Below are 22,903 nucleotides of genomic sequence, written 5' to 3'. Positions count from 1 at the left end.
AGCTCTTGAGAGCGACCCATTCTTTCACAAATGTTTGTAGAAGCAGTCTGCATGCCTAGGTGCTTGATCTTATACACCTGTGGCCATGGAGGTGATTGGAACACCTGAATCCAATGATTTGGAGGGGAGAACCAATACTTTTATCAATATAGTGTATATACAGTTTTTATTTGAGCTCTAAGGTTCTATCTTTGATATATAGGTTTGCATTTTTACTATTATTATTTTTTTTTTTTGCAGGTGCTTCATTCTGGTGCCTCCTTGATATAGTTCCGATAAAAAATGAGAAGGGAGAAGTGGTCCTTTTCTTGGCTTCCCACAAAGACATCTCAAACACCAAAAGTAATCTCTCACCAGACAGCACCAAACCCACAGGTGAGAGACAAAAACATACTCACTGCAGATATGAATGCTATGTGCATATATGTACTTGTTTATTACATATTTGTTATGTATTATCAAATATAATGTTGCAAAAGGATAGTAAGTAAGAACGTAACTGTATTTGGTTCTTTCAGACGTGAAGGTGTATTTGATGAAGCATATTAAGCTTTGCCTATCCTGTTTGCTATGGCTATGAGTTGTGGCAGGTTCAGTTTTAAACCTAGGGAAGAAAAGATGAAGATGCAGTGGAAATGCAGAGAAAATCCATTTGAATCTCTTTACCTTGTTTTTGTGCAGGTTTACTGCTCTATTTTTTCTTTGTAATTTGTTCTTGCTCACATTCTGCTGCTTGTAACATTAGTGGAAATAATTTCTAACAATTTTATTTGCAAGTACTGCCATAGAGCAAGACTTAGCTTTCTGAGGTTTCGGACAGACTATACATTTAAAGCTTAAGGTTAATGATTTATTTTTTTTTTTTAGATCTGCACTAGGGACAGTACTTACAATAAATTAAAATTGTCCCTTGTGCTAGTGACTGTTATGTTAGTAATTATGTTAGTCCGCTTCTTCCCCAGATACCCCCTAGACCCGTCACAGGTACTCATCATATGTGTCAAATATGCCCTCCCTTTCCATCCCTCCTGCTCCATTCATAAAAGCTGTACTATCAGTTCCTGCAATGAATAGCTCTGTAAAAATGGAGGATAGGTGGATGAATGATAGGTCCCTCTCCTCCATTCATAGAGCGATTTTTGTTATGGGGAGCTATAGTACAGAACACTGCTTTGGGGGTATGTGGGCGGTAGGACTGACAATTTCAATGAAGATGGCAGCCCCAGTACATGAGATGCTTTTCATTCATTGTAATTACCTTCCATGGTGAAGATATACTGTATAAAGGTAATATACACTCACTGACCACTTTATTAGGTACACCTTGCTAGTGCCAAGAAAATATCCCCCACACCATTACACCACCACCATTAGTCTGAACCACTCATACCAGGCAGGATGGATTCATGCTTTCATGTTGCTTACGCCAAATTCTGACCCTGCCATCTGAATGTTGCAGCAACCAGTCTGCCCAGTTTCCTCTGACCTCTGATATCAGCAAAGCATTTTCATCTATACAGCTGCTGTTCACTGGATGTTTTCTCTTTTTTGGACCATTCTCTATAAACCGTACAGATGGTTGTGCATGAAAATCCCAGTAGATCAGCAGTTTTTTAAATACTCAGACCAGCCGTCTGACACCTTTTATAAATAGTAACAGTAAAAGTTTATTTTCCTTTTAGGATAAAGGTTTTACATAAATAAATATAAGCTGATCATTGTAATCACCCTTGTCAGTGGTAAATGGTTTGTTTCATCCCGGTAACTGATACATCTGCAAGAGAGTTTTTTTTTTTCTGAAAAAACCAACAGACTTACTGGCCAGATCATCAGCTAAAAAAAAGAAACCTAACTGAGCCATCACATCTAAGAATTGGTATACTGCACTATTATAAATATTTGTTTTGGGGTTTATTACCACTTTAAAGTGAAGTTCCAGTTGATTTAAAAAAAATAAAATAAAAGTCAGCTGCTTCAAAAACTGTAGCTGCTGACTTTTAAAATACAGACACTTACCTGTCCCTCAGTCCAGCGGTGTCATCACTGTGGCTGTTTTCACCAGCTGTCTTCTCTCCCCGACAGCGGCATCTTCAGTGTGGGCACCTGGCTGTGACAGCTTAACAGCATGCGTGAGTAGCACTGCGCTTTGTGAATGGTCCCGTAGTCTTCTATGACCTGTCTCGTGTCCCAGAAGACTACGGGGAGGGAGGGGGGAGGACAACTTCCGCTTCCGATCGCCTTAGGAGATCGCAGCTGAAGTATGAGCAAGTACCTGTTAAATTTGGATACCCGCTCCCCAAAGGTGCCAATCCTTAATTGGGAGTAGGTGGATGCATTAAAGCGAAACTTCCCCTTCTGGGTGGAGCTCCGCTTTAAGCTTACCTTTGCAAAGGCTCAGATGAAGGTTGGTTAGATAGAGGACAAGACAGCTTTACTTCTAGTTCTCCAAGATGCTAGCTTCTGCCTATATGATACATAAAAAATTATGTATATATTCGGAATATGCAAAGTTCAGACAGAACATCCTACATATAAACTGCTTAATCTATCCTGAATCATATTTTAAGAATGGATCTCTTTATTTTTGCCATATACTCCTTTGAACAGTCATTCAAGTAATTTTCTTAATGCCCCCTTCTTCCTCCATTATGTCTTATTGTTAAGCAATTCTAAATATATTTTAGAAAACAATTTTCTTCTTATCCCTTATGCATTATTACTGTGACTTACACGGTATTATAAATTATTTCTATGTATTTAAAAGTTTAGTATTCTTTAATGATTAAACACTGAATAGAAAGCAATTATGCTAATACCATGTTGACTATAGCTTGCCTTTCATAATAATATGACTTCCTAATTCTATGTTTTATAAGAAATAAAAGAAAGGACTGAAGTTGGCATCATGAAGTTATGATTGTTCTAATAATACAGTAAGGCTGCAGTGAATGGCTTGGCTCAGCTACAGCCATGGGAACAATACAATAGTATCATTAAAAATAGACTTGCAATGGACAGTGTCGCTTTGCCAAGTATGATCTGTAATCTGATTAGCAGCTCTTGACTCCCTAGTGTACCCTTCCTGAATGTTTAAGATAGTGCAAAGATCAGCAGTAGAAAACTATTTCTTGTAGCTGTAGATCTATTGCTTCCAAGGAAAATACACTGAAGAAAATCACACAATTTATAAGCTGACAACCACATAGATATGACTGCATCAAATCCTCTTGGCACTTATCTCTTTCCTTCACAAAGCACACTTGTAAATGTCTGAGCCTGTTCCTGTCACTGTACGGTCCAGTTCCCTGGTTAGTTCATCTGTCATAGCAGGACAATCATTTTCAATCATCATCTCTTAAGTGCCTGCCCACAGTGGGACTGCACTTTGTCCATGCCATATTTGCTAGAGTTTAAAATTAAAGCTGAACTTCATGCAAGCAGCTTAATATACAGCTGAGATACCATAGATACAGGATGTTGAACCATTTTTCCTGCAAACAGATTTTTAATTCTGTTCAGCCAACCTTGTGATCTAGGCACTTCTGCCTGGCAGCATAGTTAATTTGTGGACTTCCGCTACAGTAGCATCACAGTGTGGTCCAGAACATACCCCAAACCTACTGATTGGACAGTAGATGAGCCACAGCACACCAATGGGTCTTCTCATGAGTTCCGCTGTGCAGGAAATTAACTACAACACTAGTTGTATGAAAAAATGTTAAATTATTATACAGGATTTATATAGCACCAACAGTTTGCTCAGCGCTTTTCAATATAACGAGACAATACAGCAACAATACAGTTCAAAACAGGAGGGATAGGAGGGCCCTGCTCCTTGGAGCTTACAATCTAGGATAAATAGATTTAATAAAATGAATTATAAAATTTTAATTTAAAGGATTATAAATGCACATTTTTTTGCAGGTAAAAAAATGTGCATTTATTATTTTTGATTGCAGGAGCCTGGAAAGCATTGCACCAATGATCAGCAGATCGCTGGTGCCATGCAGGTTTCCTGCAGACCTGTCAGTATATCTGCTTGCCCGTACGGGATGTACAGACAAGCAGATATACTGACAGGAAGAATTAATGAACTATCACGGCACTCAACAGCGTCGCGGTAGTTCATTGAGAACTATGAGCCAAAAGCCACTAAGGCTGCCGGGACTTGTAGTTCATTCATTCACAGAACTCACAGAATGAATGACGCAGCCATGTGGGTAGAGCCCCGCATGGCTGTGTTCTATTTAAAAAGTCAACAACTGGCAGCTTGTACAGGGGTGGAATCATGCAGCAGCTGTGGCTATAGGAACATGTTACATGTTCCATGCTAAAAACAGGTGGAACATGTAACATGTTCCCAAAGGAGAACGTATCTAATTATTTTTTGATGAACACATAACTGATTTTTTTTTATGTTTGACTGAATTTCAGATGTAATTTGTAGGCCAGACAAAACTATGTCTGCTGTTCAAGGAATGAACAGAAACATGACCTTGACAATGGACATGCAGTAGTTATTAGACAGTTCTGCCATACTCCATGAGGACATCCTACATTACATTAACATGACATAACACAATTACTCAACCATTTATGTAGGTATGGAGAACAACAAATTTATAACATGAAATAATCAATAGACATTATTTTGTTATACTATAAGTATGACAGTTTTACAATAGGGAAGCCTGAAAATATAGGTCTTTGAAATTTAGATAGGTAATTTCCAAAATGACCTGTGGTCACCAAATAGGATCCTAATGCAACACAAAATGGAAATATGTTGCAGCTTACCAGTCCTTTAATGCAGTGACATTATTAGTATATTTTCAGATGTTTCCTTTATTTTAAAGCGCTAGTAAAGTCCAATGAAAAAAAATGGGGCCCCAGGCAGTTTAAACGACACTGTATCTGAACACCAAAAATCAAAAACGCTATTTAATTAATGTTTAGCATTCAGAGCTAACTCCCCCATCCATCCATGTCTCCATGCTATATTTTTCTGAGAATTCACTTTGAAAATCTCCCCTAGCATTTCTGGCCGTGACCATCTTGAGTAAGGGCAATGATTCATGTATCATTTACTTCCTGGAATCCATCGACATATAGCTCAGGCATTCAGGCAGGAGGGTGTGCTTAGCTGAGAAAACCCCTCCCTTCCTGAAGACTCCTGGGATGCATGCAATTATTTGGCTAGGCATGGAAACCAGGAAGCAACTGAAGAAATGTAAAATGTTTGTAATTATATCTGTTTGTGGATTAATAATAAACAGTGCATGGGTTAATGCACTAGACTGGTGCGCCTTCTGTTGTTTGTGACTTCCCAAGTCCTGAGAGGGCAGCAAGGCTTGGTGTGTCCCTGATCTGTGTTGTGAAGCAGATGTACATGAACAGGGGTGGACTGACAACTCATGGGGCCCCCAGACAATAGGGGATCATGGGGCCCCTGTGTCCTTGCCCAAACTCAAAAAAGCCTATGAATAAGGTAACAGGGGCATCTCATGGGGCCCCCTACTGAAGCTGGGCCATCGGGCAGTGCCCGAGTTTCCAAATGGTCAGTCTGCCCCTGTACATGAAGAACTGTCACTAGACTATCACGCTTATGTGCAGGAGGTGTTTTGTTCTGATAGCAGAGAGAGCTGATGACTGTCAGCCACCGGCACTGTGCTCTGCCTCTCCAGTGCTCACTGGAGCATCGGAATGTGGAGGGGGCAGGATCGGCTGGCTCAGGCTCCCTGTGGCTTGCTGAGAGGCTGAGCCAGCTACCATCAGGAATCCTGGTGGATCCCATCTTTAAAGCTGGGATCTCTCCAGAGTCTGGACCGGTTCAGTGCTGTCAGCTAACAGTGGTCTTTGTTCTGCACTCCTGTGACCTACAGGAGAAGTAGATACCCTTTAATCAGAGGGTGTCCAACAAGCATGGAGAACAAGGGCATGTAAGGATGCATGAGCAGCCAACCTTGGCATTGCCAATGAGGGAATGTCACCACTTCTCAAACTCACTGGCAGCAAAAATGTTTCTTCAGTAAATAAGACCCTATGTGTTTCACGTTACTTGTTAGACTACAATCTGAACTCAAACCGGCAAAACGTAAAATGTAGAGAAATATTTCATAACATCCAACAGTCTAAATTTAGATGGTATAAAATTAAGGTTAAAGGATATTATTTTGAAACTGAAAATAAATTAGTGTAGATATTGCATTGTAGATGAAACTGTCTGCCTTGTTATTAGCAGAGAAATAGAACTTTAAGGAGTAATGAGATTTATTCACAAAGTGAAGCACAGTAAATTGCTATTCAATCTACACAATAAAAGCATAGACAGAACAAAACATATGCTGACAATTGATGCATACATACGAACAGGTGTGTTACAGTTAAAAGAGGACTATACAGGAGTGGCTATTTGTAAGAATATATAATATAATAATATCATAAAAAAATTCAAAATACTAACCACAATGCACAAAGCCATCCACAACATTGCCCCTAGCTACATCACCAACCTCATCCGCAGATATCGTCCAAATCGTCTGCTCCGCTCCTCCCAAGACATCTTGCTCTCTAGCTCCCTTGTCACCTCCTCCCATGCTCAGCTCCAGGACTTCTCCAGAAATTATCCCATCCTCTGGAAGTCCCTACCCCAGTATATCCGGTCAGCCCCCATCCTGTCCGCCTTTAGGCGAACTTTGAAAACTCACTTATTCAGGGAAGCCTACCCCGCCTCCACCTAAGAATGGTACTTGAATCACCTCCACCAGATCAGCTATCACCTTTTGTATCACCTCCCCTTCCTTTGGATTTTAAAGATTAGATTTTTAATGAGCAGGGCCCTCCTATTCCTTTGGTACGGAACTGTACTGTAATTGTACTGACTCCCTATATATTGTAAAGCGCTGTATAAACTGTTGGCACTATATAAATACTGTATAATATTAATAATATTAAAAAAATAATAATCATTTTTAAAGTTAGTATAATAGTGTACCTTTTAGTACCTATTCATCATTTTTCTGCCTGACTACACCTAGCTACACTCAACATACAGAATCCCATTCTTTTGAATTGTCCCTGCTCACATTTGTATGCTCAGTCACCTACCCTAGGCTTGAAAAAGTACATGAGCTTAGCCTGGAATTTTGAAATTCACACCAAAGATACAGCATGCAAGAGTTTTCAAAATGCACCGCACCAGCAGTGCATTTGTGTGAAGAGTTCCATAGGATTAAAAATAAATGTTTATATTGCGTTTTTTCCTGCGCTTTTAGCAAGGTAAAAGCACAGCAAAAACTCATTAGTGTGAAAGGACCCTAAGTCAAGCCATAGATGAATGATTTTCTTCCCTTCCTACTAAAATTATTGGCTTTTTTTTCGGGGGGGCACCTATTTATAACAGGTACCCGCTCCCACTTCCACTGGAATTGCCTAGTAGACATGTGCGGTTTGTTTTGTTCCGAATTCGGAGGAATTTTTCATTATTTGGACATTCAGATGTCTCAGAATTTCCAAGTTACAATTGTAACAAATCTGAAATAACGAAACGAAATTCGAACAAAATTCAGATGAAAATTTAGTTTGGTTTGAATTTGAATCAGATTCAACTTGAAGTTGAATCAAATATGAATACAAAAAGAATAGAATAAAACATAAAAGAATAGAATAGACAATAAAAGAATAGAACATAATAGAATAGAATACAATATAAAAGAATAGAATAGATTAGAATAGAATAGAAAATAATAGAATAGTATAATAGAATAATAGACTAGAATAAAACAACAATAATAAAACAATAGAATATAACTGTCTTTGGAAATTCGAATTTAAAATAGAATAAATTCAAACAGAATATAAAAGAAAAGAATAGAATAAAAAAAATAGAATAAAATAGAAAAATATAACTGTCTTCTGAAATTTGAATTTTGAATAGAATAAATTTGAATAGATTAAAATAGAATAGAAAAGAATAGAAAATTAGAGAGTAGAATAAAATAAATAGAAAAAAACAATAAAATAGAATAGAATAAAATAGAAAGAATATAGCCATCTTCTGAAATTCGAATTTTGAATAGAATAAATTAGAATACGAATGACAATTCAAATTTGGTCAAACTGAATTTGAATACAATCAAATCAAATGAAAACGAAACAAAATAAATTCCAGAAACTAATTTGACTAAACTAAATGATTTAAATAAGGAATCAAAACAAAACTAATCTTTAATTCTGCACATGTGTATCGCCTAGGCAATTCCACTGGAAGCCCACCCCCCAACCCCCCCCCCCAGCCTGCAACCTTTGACATGTCCCAGAAGGCTGCAGGGTCCATTCACAAAGTGCAGCGCAAGTGGGAAGCAGCCTTGAAGCCACAAGGAGTTACAGCCAGCTACCCACAGAAAACAGGGAAGCACTGGAGATCGGAAGACCAATAAAGAACCCGCCCAAGAGAGGACACCAAAGGATCTCCGGACAGGTAAATATCCTTTTACTAAATGTCAGCAGATACAGTATTTTTTGGCTAAATTATTTTAAAATAATCAGTAAGTCCCTAAAATGTATTTTCGTGCAATAACATAAATCCCCTAGATGCACAAAAAAGTCACACTTTCCCCCCAGAACGTCCAAATTCAAAAAACCTCCTCATTGTCTGTGAATCTTCAAATTATCATACACCAACTTGATTCAAGCTGCAACTAAGTACAACTACTCAATAAACTTGTACCCACAGGTATATCTCCTAGTCCTACTCCTTCTCTCTCCAGCCCACTTGTACTCCTAGGACATCTTTAGTCTGGTATTCCTTATTTGATGATGATGAGTCCGTAGTATTGGCCATGATTGGATCCAGATGGGGAATGAGAGATAACACTATGTAAAATTTTTTCTTTTATATAAAAGTTTGATCAGTAAGTGCACATTAATATTGATTTTGGAAAAATTGAGGGTAATGCAGTATATGCAGCTATTTTGTTTGTTTTTTTGAGGTACACCTGAACACATAAGGACTGATCTTGGAGATGAATCAAGTTGGTGTATGATAATTTGAAGATTTGAAGAGATTTTTTGAGTATTTGTTTGCTGCTGACTTATTTTTTTAAGTGACTAAAGATCCCCTTTAAGTCACTGTTCTTACTCATTCACTTGTCCATGTAAATTTTAACTTGAATTACAGACCTCTGTAAATGGGGCCTTTTTAGCAAGAAGTCAGAGACTGGAAACATGTAAAAAGGAGCCTACCTGCTGCCTAAAAAGATGAAGACTAAAATATTAATATATTTTATTTTATGTTTACTTGACCAGGTCTCGGTTCACACTACTACGACCTGACGCGTCTTACAGTGCAACTTGAGTAGTACTTTGAAGCAACTCTGAAACAACTCTTAAACAACTTTCAGGGAATGCCTGAGTAGTCTTCCTGTAATGTCGGATCCAAATAACATCAATATAGATGAGGATCCGACTTGGAGGTGACTTCCATTAAAGTCAATTGGCACAAATTGAATAGAAGTCGCCATGAAGTAGTACAGGAACCTTTTCTAAAGTTGGAACGACTTCAGTAGTGCTAATTAAGACAGTTCTCATTGACTAACATGGGATTTCACATGTCATGCGACTTGGGGTCTTACAAGTTGGATCCCAAGTTGCGGCAGTGTGAATTGAGCCTAACACTATAGAATATAATTGCTTATTAGTCTTGACTATTATAAAGAGACAAAATTGTACATAACTATTATATGTGCCCTAGTCTTTTCATTTTGATTTATAAGTTGATTTTTTCCTGGCTTTTGCTGTGTGTATCAGAAAATGAAAACAACATTTGGAAACCTCTTCACGTTATAAAAGATTATAAAGGACCTGGTCCAAAATAGCATGCACAGCACAGCATTCATCCCACTTAGCTCATTTAAACAATAAGCTGTTACAGTGGTGAATTTGTCACGCTTAAAAACCATACAGGGCTCATGATATAGCCTCGTCTCTTTCAATGCATGACAGCAGCCACCATTTCTTGTGCACATGGCACATTCATTATTTCTGGAAAATGCTTACACTGTAATTTGACTAATAAATGCTAAGTTATATAAGGGCTGAGCTCTCAAGATTTGCATATTTTATCTATACACTACTCTGTCCAGATTGTTGTTTAGAAATAGCTGTCTTGAATAGAAAGATACACAGAGCAAATTATAGGGTAAATTCACTAAAGGCTTTATTGCAGAGATCAGCTGTTATATTATTGATTTTTGCAGTATTTTGAATGTAAAACTCAATTTACTAAGGAATATGTTTAGCAAGGATTGAGTAATGTGATATATACTACTCAAAAAAAACACTTTGAAAACACATCAGATCTCAATGAGGAGAAATATCATGCTGAATATCTATACTGATATGGACTGGGTAATATATTAGGAATGGAAGGATGCCCCAATGTTTGATGGAAATGAAAGTGATCAAACTAAAGAGGACTGAATTCAAAGAGACCACAAAAATCAAAGTGAAAAACTGATGCAGCATGCTAGTCCATTTTGCTGAAATGTCATTGCAGCAACTCAGAATGGTACTCAGTAGTTTGTATGGCCCCCACATGCTTGTACGCATGCCTGACAACGTCGGGGCATGCTTCTAATGAGACGACGGATGTGTCCTGGGCAGGGGCGGACTGACAACTCATGAGGCCCCCAGGCAATAGGGGATCATGAAGCCCCTGTGTCCTTGCCCACACTCAAAGCACACCCAAAAAATCCTATAAAAGGTACCATGGGCATTTCATGGGGCCCCCTACTGACCCTGGGCCCTCGGGCAGTGCCCGAGTGCTCGAATGGTCAATCTGCCCCTGGTCTTGGGGTATTTCCTCCCAGATCTGGACCAGGGCATCACTGAGCTCCTGGACAGCCTGAGGTGCAACGTGGCTGCATCGGATGGACAAAAACATGATACCCCAGAGGTGTTCTATTGGATTTAGGTCAGGTGAGCGTGAGGGCCATTCAGTGGTATCAATTCCTTCATCATCCAGGATCTACCTTCATACTCTCGCCACATGAGGCTGGGCATTGTTGTTCACCAGGAGGAACCCAGGACCCACTTCACCAGCGTAGGGTCTGACAATGGGTCCAAGGATCTCATCCCGTTACCTAACGGCAGTCAGGGTGCCATTGTCTAGCCTGTAGAGGTCTGTGCATCCCTCCATGGATATGCCTCCCCAGACCATCACTGACCCACCACCAAAAGGGTCATGCTGAACGATGTTACAGGCAGCATGACATTCTCCATGCCTTCTCCACACCCTTTCACGTCTGTCACATGTGCCCAGGGTGAACCTGCTGTCATCTGTGAAAAGCACAGGGCACCAGTGGCGGACCTGCCAATTCTGGTGTTCAATGGCAAATGCCAATTGAGCTCTATGATGCCAGGCAGTGTGCACAGGACCCACTAGAGCAGGGGTGGCGAACACGCGGCTCTCGAGCCGCGTGCGGCTCCCGGCCAAAATTAATGCGGCTCTTTGCCTCTTATCATATTTTGTATACTGTGGCTCTTTGCCAAGTTTCATCTTTCTTTGGGGAGGTGGGGAGGTGGGGAGCAGGTACCTGAATTTGACAGGTACCCAGTCTTACTTCTTTGTTCTTTGATCTTACCTGTTCCTCTATCCAGCGGCGTGCTGTCTTCCCGGCTTCTGTAGTGTGGGCACTGGGCATGACAGCCGGGTGCCAAGTGCGCATGCGCAAGAAGCGGTGCTTTTTGTGAATGGTAAGGCGGTACCTGGGACAGATGACAGATCCCAGAAGCCGCCGGACCAATCACAAAGCGCAAGTGCTTCTCGCTCATGCGCACTGGGCACCCGGCTGTCATGCCGAGCGCCATTACAGAAGCCGGGAAGACAGCGCGCGGCTGGATCGAGGAACAGGTAAGATCAAACAAAAACTGCGGAAGTAAGAGCGGGTACCTGTCAAATTCAGGTACCCGCTCCCCACCTCCCCAAAGGTCAGCAGTCATCTGTACTGTCCACAGTGAAATGTGAAATGAACACATTGTTGTTTTGTAAGGGGAAGAAAGTGTTATGGTGAATAATATGGTTTTAATTATGTGTTTTTGTGTGAGTGTTTGTCTGTTTTGGCAGGTCACTGCGTGGTGTGGCTCTTTAACTTTCACAGTTTAAAATTTTGGCTCTTTGTGTCTAACTTGTTCGCCACCCCTGCACTAGAGGATGTCCTAGATTGTAAGCTCGAAAGAGAAGGGCCCTCAATCCCCTCATGTTTTGCATTGTATTGGTATTGTTCTGTCACATGTTCTGTCCCCCTTTGTAATGTACAGCGCTGAGCGAACTATTGGCGCTTTATAAATACTGTATAATAATAATAATAATAATAATAATAATAATGTCGAACCCTCAGGCCACCCTCATGAAGTCTGTTTCTGATTGTTTGGTCAGAGACATTCACACCAGTGGCCTGCTGGAAGTCATTTTGTAGGGCTCTGGCAATGCTCATCCTGTTTCGCCTTGCTCAAAGGAGCAGATACCAGTCCTGCTGATGGGTTAAAGACCTTCTATGGCCCTGTCCAGCTCTCCTAGAGTAATTGCCTGTCTCCTGGAATCTCCTCCATGCTCTTGGACACAGCAAACCTTCTGGCAATGGCAAGTATTGATGTGCCATTCTGGAGGAGTTGGACTGCCTGTGCAGCCTCTGTAGGGTCCAGGTACCGCCTCGTGCTACCAGTAGTGACACTGACCCTAGCCAAATGCAAAACTAGTGAAAAAACAGTCAGAACATAGTCAGAAAAGATGAGTAGGGAAAAAAATGTCAGTGGCCTCCACCTGTAAAACCATTCCTGTTTTGGTGGTCATCTCACTGTTGCTCATCTAGTGCACCTGTTGTTAATTTCATTAACACCAAAGCAGCTGAAACAGATTAACAACCCCCTCTGCTACTTAACTGACCAGATCAATATCCCAGGAGTTTAACTGACTTGATGCTATACTCTGATTAAAAAGTATTCCTTTAATTTTTTGAGCAGTGTATGCTGCACCCATCAGCTACTTCTCATGTTAGTCCCATCTTTTTTGGAGTTCTTCAAAATTTGGTTTCAAAGATGGCTTAGTTAAACATCTGCAGAGAAGTGCAGTATTTCAAATTTACCGAGCAAAGAAAATTTAATTGTTATTTTTTTCAGTCCTGACTAATAATTAAAATAAATTATATACAAAACCACAGAACATTCATTCGCAGGGCTGAATGAAATTAAGCAACGTTTACCAGACCATAAATACTTTGATAGCACCGTATGTGAATATTAGAGCTGTCATTTAGCCAGTATAAACCAGGGATTTGCCCAAGGCAACCATCTGCTTATGTTGACTTTTGCGATATCACCCATAGAAGTAATAGCTTTGTCAGTAATAAAGTTTTGCCTTGCATCAAATTCTTAAAACATACATTTTCGAAGGAGTCTAGCTGTGCTGATAAGAATCCCAGTAGGCTATGTGTACAATGTTTTAGGAATAAGTCATTATTTTTCCAAGCAACATTTTTTTTCTCAAACAGCATCACATTACTTGCATATCATATTGGTGTTTGGATTTTGTTTATGCGTGAGGTCTACAGAATGGTTCTCATTCTTATCCATATTGCTCACCAGAATTTTTCAAGCTCCTGTATATCTGCTTCTTTTGCTAATTGACTGTAGGTTCATTTGATCTGAGGCAGCCACACAGGGGTTCCAACTTCCGTCTCAAGTAAAAGAAAATTCCACAGCGGTCCTTCAATAATACTCGCTGAAAACAAACTTTAACTTTTCTCGGCTAATGTATCATGTTTATGGGGCTGACTAGCCGACTAGCTTTATATTCTATTGCTCACGGTAAGAAGATGTGAGCAGAATGCTAGTTCGGTTTTTAGATGCTAGGCATAAGCAGTTGACATCTGGAGTTTTGCTGAACAGCAGCGATAAGGGAACACAATAGTAATAACGCCACAAACTCTTATTGTCCAGAATATGAAGTTGTCTGGATTTTTGTCAATGTTTAAATAGCTGTTAAACTTTGTATTGCCTTCAGCCCAGCTTGTTTCTCCGGGTTTTTGTACTCACTTTCTAAAATGCTGTTAGTATTTTAGCTATTAGCAGGTGGCAGCTGGTGATAAAAGAAGATCTAGATGTTATCATTGCTGTCATGTATTGGAAAGTACAAGTTCTGGGCCTGGCATCCTTAGCCATAGCTTCATTGCTTTGTGAGTCACTTACCTGGAACAAATACGCAGCCAGCAAAGTCAGAGCACCTACATGCTTTATCAAGATCTCTTTGACTGATGTGGTAATAAGGAAGCATCATACGAGGTGCAGTCCATGCTGGGACAAGGTCATCCATTGCCCAGGGCGAAGGATGGGTGGAATAGTAGGTAGGGTGGGGTCAATAGAGATGCGCACAGCAAGCCTCACCAAAACATATGTAGCATATAAGTTTAATAGCAGTACACATTCTATCCCACAGTGAACTATGGGGCTAACAATGATGTAGAAAGAAATGCTTGAGCATCAGTGTGAAGAAAAGATGCTTCTGCATTGGTGGTGTCACTGGAAGGAAAAATGTGGGTGGTGTGAGTCTAAGTGGTGGTTTGAAGAAGAGAGGGGTGCTTTGGGAGGGTGTTGGCTTTGTGAGGGTGCATTTATCTACAGGGTTCTTTGTGGCTCTGAAGAATTAAGGCTTCATTCACATGTTTGACAGAAGGGAGTAAAACCAGGCGGTTCAACTGTGGTTTTACAACCCCCCAACCACCTGTCTGAACACTAATATACTGCTGCTCATGGCTGTACACATGCCACGGCAAAACGTAAAGAGGAACTATACTCGGCTTCAATCCAGCAATGCCTCGCCTGGGTACTTCCTGCCTGACCTCTTGCTGGGTCTTGATCACTGGCCAATGTCACCGGTCAGGCTGAGATGATGTCACTCATGCATGCATGGGAGTCCCGTCAGTTTTGGCACTGATGAAGTTGTACAGTGAGCTGCGCATGCCAGGCAGGTAAGTAGTTTTAATTCAGAAGAGACAAAGCATGTCTCTTCTGCTTTAAAATCCTGCCTGCCCATCCATTTTCATTTCCTAGCATAAAGTTGCAATTTAAACAGCATGTGACTTTTGACAGGTGTTGCCACCACCAAATGCGACTATTGCAGTTCTATGGGACCGCGCTGCCACTGTGCGCAATGCACATGATTTCGGCGTGGTAGTACTGCAATTATAGTGTTAAACTACACCTGTCAAACACCCCTCTAAAGCAATCCTGGCATGGATTGCTTTTCAGAGAAGTGACAGTCCCTGCTGCATTTATGAATGAGCCCGTACGGTGGCTATCAGAGGGAGAGGGAGCTCTGGGGCTAACTTTTTTGCATTTCTAAAGTCAGCCTAAAAGCAAAGCTTCTTGTAACATATTAGCAGCTACATACAGATATCCCAAGATGATTTATACTATGGGCCACTACAGAGATATTTTCAGATATTTGTTGAGATTTAAAGATTAAAGGAGAAGTGTATGGCACTAAAAAAACAAACAAACATACATACTCACCTCTATGGCTGCAACATCTGTCTAATGCTGCAGCTTTCCTTCGCCAGCTCTAACACCAAGAACTGTCAGTCTGTTCTTAGCAAAGAGTCGGCGATTCAGTAACTGCCCCCTGCCCTGCCTCTCCGGCGCTCACTGAAGTGCCAGACTGGAGGGGGAAGGTGGGGGGCTGAGTCAGTTCGGCATTTGGGTGGATTCCGACAATATTGTCAGGATTCTTCTAGAGCCTGGACCAGCTCTGTGATATTAGCCAACAGCATTTATCCCTCTGTTGTCTGATTCTGTGTAACAGGAGAGCACATGTTAGTTCAATCACAATATTTGGTATATAAAGCTGTGAGTGCTTAGTGCACTGCTCACCATAAATTGGTGCATGCACTAAGGCTGGGGCTACGTTGGGACAGGGCACTGGGGGCAGACGTGATGCTGAGTCAAAGGGCCAGTAAAAAAGGAAAAACCAGCCACAGTCACTTACCTATATACAATAGCGACAGCTGGGCTTGGGCAGTAAGTAGTTTGCGACAGATGACTCTGAGGCCAAGGGAGCTGCAGATTGTGGGCAGACTACTGTGTCCTCCACTCCAAGCCTCTCCCACAGCAGAAGGTGTTACCAGGTAGCAGCAGCAGCAGGAAAGCACTATAGTGCAGTGGGCAAGCACTGAATGCCATGTCAGGAAGCTGTCACTGTACTGGTGTAGTGATCTGCACTGCCTATTACTTAGCGATCCACTGGACTAGGTGACAGGCAGAGTGACCTATTAGCTGGCGCAGCCATGTGCAGCGTGAGTCATGCTGAACATGGCCAGGCTGGAAGATAGATCACTCTGCCTATCCTCTGATCCAGCGGATCACTAAGCATGGTTGATAGCCTCCCACAATTTTTTTTTTGCTAAAAAAATGAAAAATGTACTGATGAAGTGCATTTTTGCTTACAACCTGAAATATGCGAGAAACGTCTATTATAATAGGCATAAACAATATGTAAAATTAGACAATACCCACAACAGCTCTCCCCAGCTTTACAAATAAAGTCAAACCAGTATGACAAAATGTGAGAAATACTAGAATAATGACAGACCTGGGGCACCCTGGGAAACAGTAGGAAAGCAAGTTCTGTGGCGTGCGTGGCGCACCACAGTAAATTGTTGGCTCAAACAGATTTTACCTAGCAGTGGAATGAGCTTAAAGCAGCAAGATTAAGCAGAATCTGTGCCTAGTCTCTGTATACACTGCACGCGGGATATTGTATACCGCAGTCCTTGTACCCACAAAATATTCCTAATTACTAGCTCACAAGTAACAGTCTCTCACACACACATAAAAACCTCACAACAAAGGATAATTTTTTTAAAATAAAAATTTCCATTACAAATTGCTTCTTTGCACACAGAAAGATATCACTTTGTATGTCTGAGCCTGCTTTAAAGAACTGGGACAATGAACACCTTGGTCAGGAATATGTAATGTACAACATAGTGTGCTGGGGTCAGAAGCAAGTAACATACAAAACAACATATAGAGTCTAGCAGTCAGGATGAGCCCCCCATTCACATCAGAATCCCCCTTACATCTTGAGTCCCCATCAGAGTCCCCTCTTACACCAGGGTCCTCCCTCCTTAAATTAAGGTCTCCAAAGTCCCTCCACCTTACATCAGGGTCCTCAGAGCCCCCCCCCTCCTTACATCAGGGTCCCTAGAATCCCATTCTTACATCAGGGTACTCAGAGTCCCCCTTCTGTCTTACATAAAGATCCCAAGCATCCTTCCCCAAATACAAAAGGATTCTCAGCATCCTTCCCCCTTGCATCAGAGCCCCCTGTTCACTAGGGTCCCCAAAATGCCCCCCTTTCATCAAAGTCCCTAGAGTCCTCTCCTTTTAAATCAGGATCCCCATCAGGGGCGGACTGACAACTCATGGGGCCCCCGGGCAATAGGGGATCATGGGGCCCCTTTGTCCTCACCAACACCCAAAAAAGCACATGAAAAAGCCAATGAAAGGTACCAGGGGCATCTCATGGGGCCCCCTACTGACCCCTGGCCCTCTGGCAGTGCCCAAGTGTTCAAATGGACAGCCTGCCCCTGATCCCCATAGCCCCCCTCCTTTCATAAGGATCCCTAGTGTCACCCCTTACATCAGAGTCCCCAGAGTCACCCACCTTACATCAGGGTCCTCAAAGCCCCCCCTTCTTAATTCAGGGTTCCTCCCTGAATCATAGTCCCCTTTTCATTAGTTCTCACCCCTTAAAACAGGGTCCCAAGAGCCCCCCCCTTAAAATAGGTTCCACAGAGTAGTCCTCCTTACATCAGGGTTCCCAGAGTTCCCCCTCTACATCAGAGTCCCCCCATTCATTAGGATCACCAACCCCCCTTACATTAGGGTTCCAAGAGTACCATCCCTCATTAGGGTCCCCACAATTCTCCCATTATGTCAGGGTCCCTAGAGTTCCCCTCCTTAAATTAAGGTCCCCAGAGTCCCCCTCCCTGCCTTCAGGGTCCCCAGAGTCACCCATTTACATCAGAGATCCCCCTTTCATTGTGGTCCCAAAAGTCCTCCTCATATCAGGGTCTTCATAGTCCCCATCTTACATTATGGTACCCAGAGTCCCCCTATCTTACATCAAGGTCTGAAGAATCACCCCCTCACATCAGGGTTCCCAGAGTCCCCCCTTACATCAGAGGTCCTCTTTTCATTAAGGTCCCAAGAGGCCCCCTCTTATATCAGGGTCCCCAGAACCCCCTTACAACAAGGCTCCCAGAGCTTCCCCTTAGAATGGTCCCCATAGATTACACTTGCATCAGGGTCAATTCCCTCTCAGTGCAGCAGGCAGCTACAGTACAGACAGGCCAACACTGGGGCACTGGGACCAGGCAGGTCTGAAGGAGGACATCGCATTCTCCCCCTCCTCTGTATGCCAGGGCAGGGCAAACACATGTGTGCTTGTTAGGACACTGTGGACCTAGAAACCAACTACTAGCGCTGACAGCAGTGGGTAATGGCGATGGGTAGATTCTGTCAGCCAGAGTATTTTCACTAACAACTCTGATTGCTGCACAGTTTTTGATTTTGCTGAGTCTGTGGTGGGGTTTGGACCTCCAGAACCCCCCTTATATAACCCTGGTTGCAGAGGTAGATCAAGGCGCTGGGTGCTGTGACAGCAATGTGATTTGGCAGAGCGTTTCCTGCATGTTAGTAGCATGCTGCAGCTCGCAATCTGGGGCCCGCCTCCAACCTCAAAAGACTGCACCTATGACAAGTTTGTAAAGTTTTTTTCTGCATAGTTCTGTGTGTGTCTTTTTATGTTGTTGCACCAAAATAAAAAAATACATCGATTCATTTTAGACAAGATTATGCAATTTTAATGATTAGATCGACAGACACAAAATGGTCACTCTCTCAGTTTCCAGTAAAATTAACCTGCATGCTTACCTATTTGAAAGGAAATAACTGAAAAAAGAAATGTATGACACGTAATAAAACAGCGATAGAGTTAATAAAAGTGTAAGTGACTCCAATGATGGAAATTATGTCATGAGTAGAAATTCTCCCTAGGGAGTATCTGCCTTGAGAGACAGAAGTCACCAAGAGAATGAAGGTCAGAGCCTTGCCAGGGACATTATGTACAAGTCTACTACCGGCAAGTGAGTCATATTTAAATTCCCCTTGTTAGCTGGGATTGACGGTTTCCTGAAAAGACAATATGCTGTGTTTCTGTCTCTGCTGTTTAATGACAAGTGAATGTTAGATGAATTATTTTACAGAATTCAACCTGTTCCCTGGAAATGATCCAGACAGCGGGAAGGGGGAGAACGCAAACACGTTTCACATAGCAGGACAAATCATGCATGCACACAGAACAGCATGAAACAAGTCAAGAGTAATGCAGGTGCAGGGGATTCTGGGATTTACTCACGAAGCAAAGACACTTGAATGAAGTTATTCTTTGTGACTGTTTTTTTTTAATTCAATTACCTGTGAACAAATGTGGTATACATGTAGTATAGACTGAAATACAGCTGTAGGGTGATGAAGTATAGATAATACATTCATCTCAGGTTATCTCTCTACAGAAAGTAGTTTGAGTTTTTATTCCTTGTTCACACGGGCCTCAGCTTGTATAAAAGCAGTGTGTACAGCAGGCTTGGTCAACCAAGGTTCCATGGAATCCTAGGGTTCCTCCAGAAGTTGCGGGGGTACTTTGAGCAATGACAGATTTATCTACCACCTACAATAATGACCACAAATGAAAAAGAGCAATTTCCCACTGACATCCAATGAAATGGTTCACTTCTGCACTGATCTCCAATACAAAAAGACTTTTCTCCACTGGCCACTTATGTAAAGCAGGGGACAAATTATTAGGGAATTCAGAAACCAGTGTATCCAATCTAGGAACCAGCAGGATTTTTTTCTAGGAGCCAGGCACCATTGACAAAAGTGATGAAGCGAAAACACCTGGGTTTGGTTTGAGCAGGGCTCAGGGAGCAAGGCTATATTTGCAGAACCTGAACCCTATTAAAGTCAATGGAAGCTGAATGTTAGAAACAGTTCAGGCCATTTTCTAGGCTACTAGACAAGGGATTGTTAAACAAATGGCATGTGGGGGCTGCCACTGCCATGAGTAACATGAACCAAAGTCAAAAAAATAAAATAAATTGTTTGGCTGTGAGCTGTGATTTTAATAATGCTTAAAGTGAAACATTAAAATGAAAAACTCCATTATATAATAATTCTGTGGGATTCTCTGACTTTGCCTGTGAAGTAGCACATCTGTGTAATGTATACAACCGACCCCAGCAATGCTGACATTTAAAGAGTGTGCTTCAATTGCTGGCAAACTGAGAACTCCCGGGTCACTTCGTTCTGTTTTTAAACAAAGCAGTTGTGGATATCCTAGATCAGGGGTGGGCAACTGTGGCCCTCCAGCTGTTGGTGGACTACAAGTCCCATCATGCCTCTGCCTTTGGGAGTCATTCTTGTAACTGAGTTTTGCAATGCCTCATGGGACTGGTAGTTCTACAACAGCTGGAGGGCCACAGTTGCCCACCCCTGTCCTAGATGAAGGTCTGGTATAGATGTAATGGACCCTCTCCAATTCATGCCAGGCCCTTCAGGTTTGTCATGAATTTTAAGGGGGGGGGCATGCAAGAATCAAGAAAAAATGTGTGGAACCCCCCACCAACACCAAAATCCATACCAGACCCTAATCTGAATCTTACAAATATCTGAGCTAAGATGGAGCCTGCATAGACTTCATGATTAAGCTGGACATAGATGCTAGAGGGTGGTTGGATGGGTAGACTCTATCCAACTACCCCCAGGTATCTTTCTTGGCCAACACTCCCCAGTCAGCAGACCTCAGACCAGCCAGTGACCAGCACAATAGAGTTCACTTGCTGCTCTCACCATTCAACCACCAATCTAATGGGAATGGCTAAAGCTGTGACAAGGCCACAGCTTTGCTAATCACCGGATAATCACACAATGCTTCAGTTACCTCTTTGGTACTTGTTGGCAGCGTGAGGAATTGCTGTCAATTTTATAAGAACACCTAAGAGTGGTAAGAAAATAGGAAAGTAGCACTTCTGTAGCTTGTCGCTGGAAGGAGACATTGACACAGTTCCCCATACATAGCTAATGTGTAAGGTAAACTCTACAGGCTTGGAAAAAACAGCTTGTAAATGGGTAGAAAACAGGCCTAAAAGACTGTATTCAGAGATTAGTGGTTAATGATTAATGCCCTGAATGGTCTAATGTTATTAGTAGTGTACCCCCAGGTTCAGCGTTGAGAGCCTTAATTTATAATATATTTATGTAGCACTACCCCCTTAGGAGTCGCTGAGTTATTTTTGGGTTCCCTGTCATTCTGGACCCCTCTTTGAAATCCCTGGCCACAAGGTTCCTTTGACCAGAGTAAATTAACACCAGAAAGTAAACTCACACACAGATTAGAGAAAACTGATATAAGGTTTATGTTAAAATTCAATGTAAACTTGGTTGAATGGTACAAACTGGTATTGATACTTGGAATGGCAATAATTACTCTTAGCAACTCTAAGCAAAGAAGTAACATACAGTTGTGCTCAAAAGTTTGCATACCCTGGCAGAAATTGTGAAATTTCGGCATTGATATTTAAAATATGACTGATCATGCCAAAAAATGCTCTTTTATTGAAGGATGATGATCATATGAAGCCATTTATTATCAAATAGTTGTTTGGCTCCTTTTTAAATCATAATGATAATAGAAATCACCCAAATGGCAATGATCAAAAGTTTACATACCCTGGAATGTTTGGCCTTGGTACAGATACACAAGGTGACACACAATGGTTAAAATGCCAATTAGAGGTTAATATCCCACATCTGTGGCTTTTTAAATTGCAATTAGTGTCAGTGTATAAATAGTCAATGAGTATGTTAGCTCTTATGTGGAAAAACTGACTAGGCTAGATACTGAGCCATGGGGATTAGAAAAGAACTGTCAAAAGTCTTGCGTAACAAGGTAATTGAACTTTATAAAGATGGAAAGATTGTTATGCAGGTTTTTTGACAGTTCTTTTGCAATTTAAAAAGCCACATTAACCTCTAATTGGCATTTTAACCCGTGTGTGTCACCTTGTGTATCTGTACCAAGGCCAAACATTGCAGGGTATGTAAACTCTTGATCATGGCCATTTGGGTGATTTCTGTTATCATTATGATTTAAAAAGGAGCCAAACAACTATTTGACAATAAATGGCTCCATATGATCATCATCCTTCAATAAAAGAGCATTTTGTGGCTTGATCAGTCATATTTTCAATATCAATGCCAAAATGTCACATTTTCTGCCAGGGTATGCAAACTTTTGAGCACAATTGTATGTAGATGAAGTTAAATCAATGCTAGCAGATCTGCTTTAAGAAATTAACCCAGTGCCTCCGACCTGAGGTGGTAGCAACCCCAGTGAGCAATATGAACTAGCAACAATGAGACTAGCTCACTTTGGGCCCCCAGAGTCTGACAGCAAGATTTAAATCTGAGGTAAAATAGCTCTTTGACCAGGGTAGTCAATGTCCCTTTTAAGTGCAGTGAGGACTCTTTTGTACGCTCGCTGGGGCCCAGTTGGGGCACAAATAAGCAGGACTGTAGGTGATGTAGGTGATAGTTCCTAGCAGGATTGATACAAAAGGGAGGTAGAAGAAAAGACAAGGACTTTACCTTTAAATGACACTTGACTTGTGTGTTGTCTCCTTTAACTCTCTGGAAAAAGTACATCTTTTTGGTAAATAAATTGTTAAACTAGCAAATGGGCTTGTTGGCAAAAGGGCAACTCCATTCTGGGATGTGGTGACCAATG

General features: G+C 41.5%; 1 protein-coding gene across 1 annotated transcript in view; it reads left to right on the top strand.

Annotated features, from left to right (window-relative positions):
* LOC149474119 (voltage-gated delayed rectifier potassium channel KCNH8-like) overlaps positions 1–22,903 on the top strand; it is a 625,264-nt gene that overhangs the window by 396,399 nt on the left and 205,962 nt on the right. Inside the window, exon 3 of the mRNA XM_089671799.1 lies at positions 241–375. Coding sequence (XP_089527925.1) covers positions 241–375 — 135 coding nt within the window. The remainder of the gene's footprint in view (positions 1–240; positions 376–22,903) is intronic.

This window comes from Staurois parvus, unplaced genomic scaffold (genome assembly GCF_062004578.1).
Source record: "Staurois parvus isolate SC_StPar_1 unplaced genomic scaffold, SC_StPar_1.0 ptg000011l, whole genome shotgun sequence".
In the NCBI taxonomy this organism is placed as follows: domain Eukaryota; kingdom Metazoa; phylum Chordata; class Amphibia; order Anura; family Ranidae; genus Staurois; species Staurois parvus.
The sequence above is the reverse complement of the archived record's forward strand: the minus strand, read 5'-3'. Positions and strand labels throughout refer to the sequence as shown.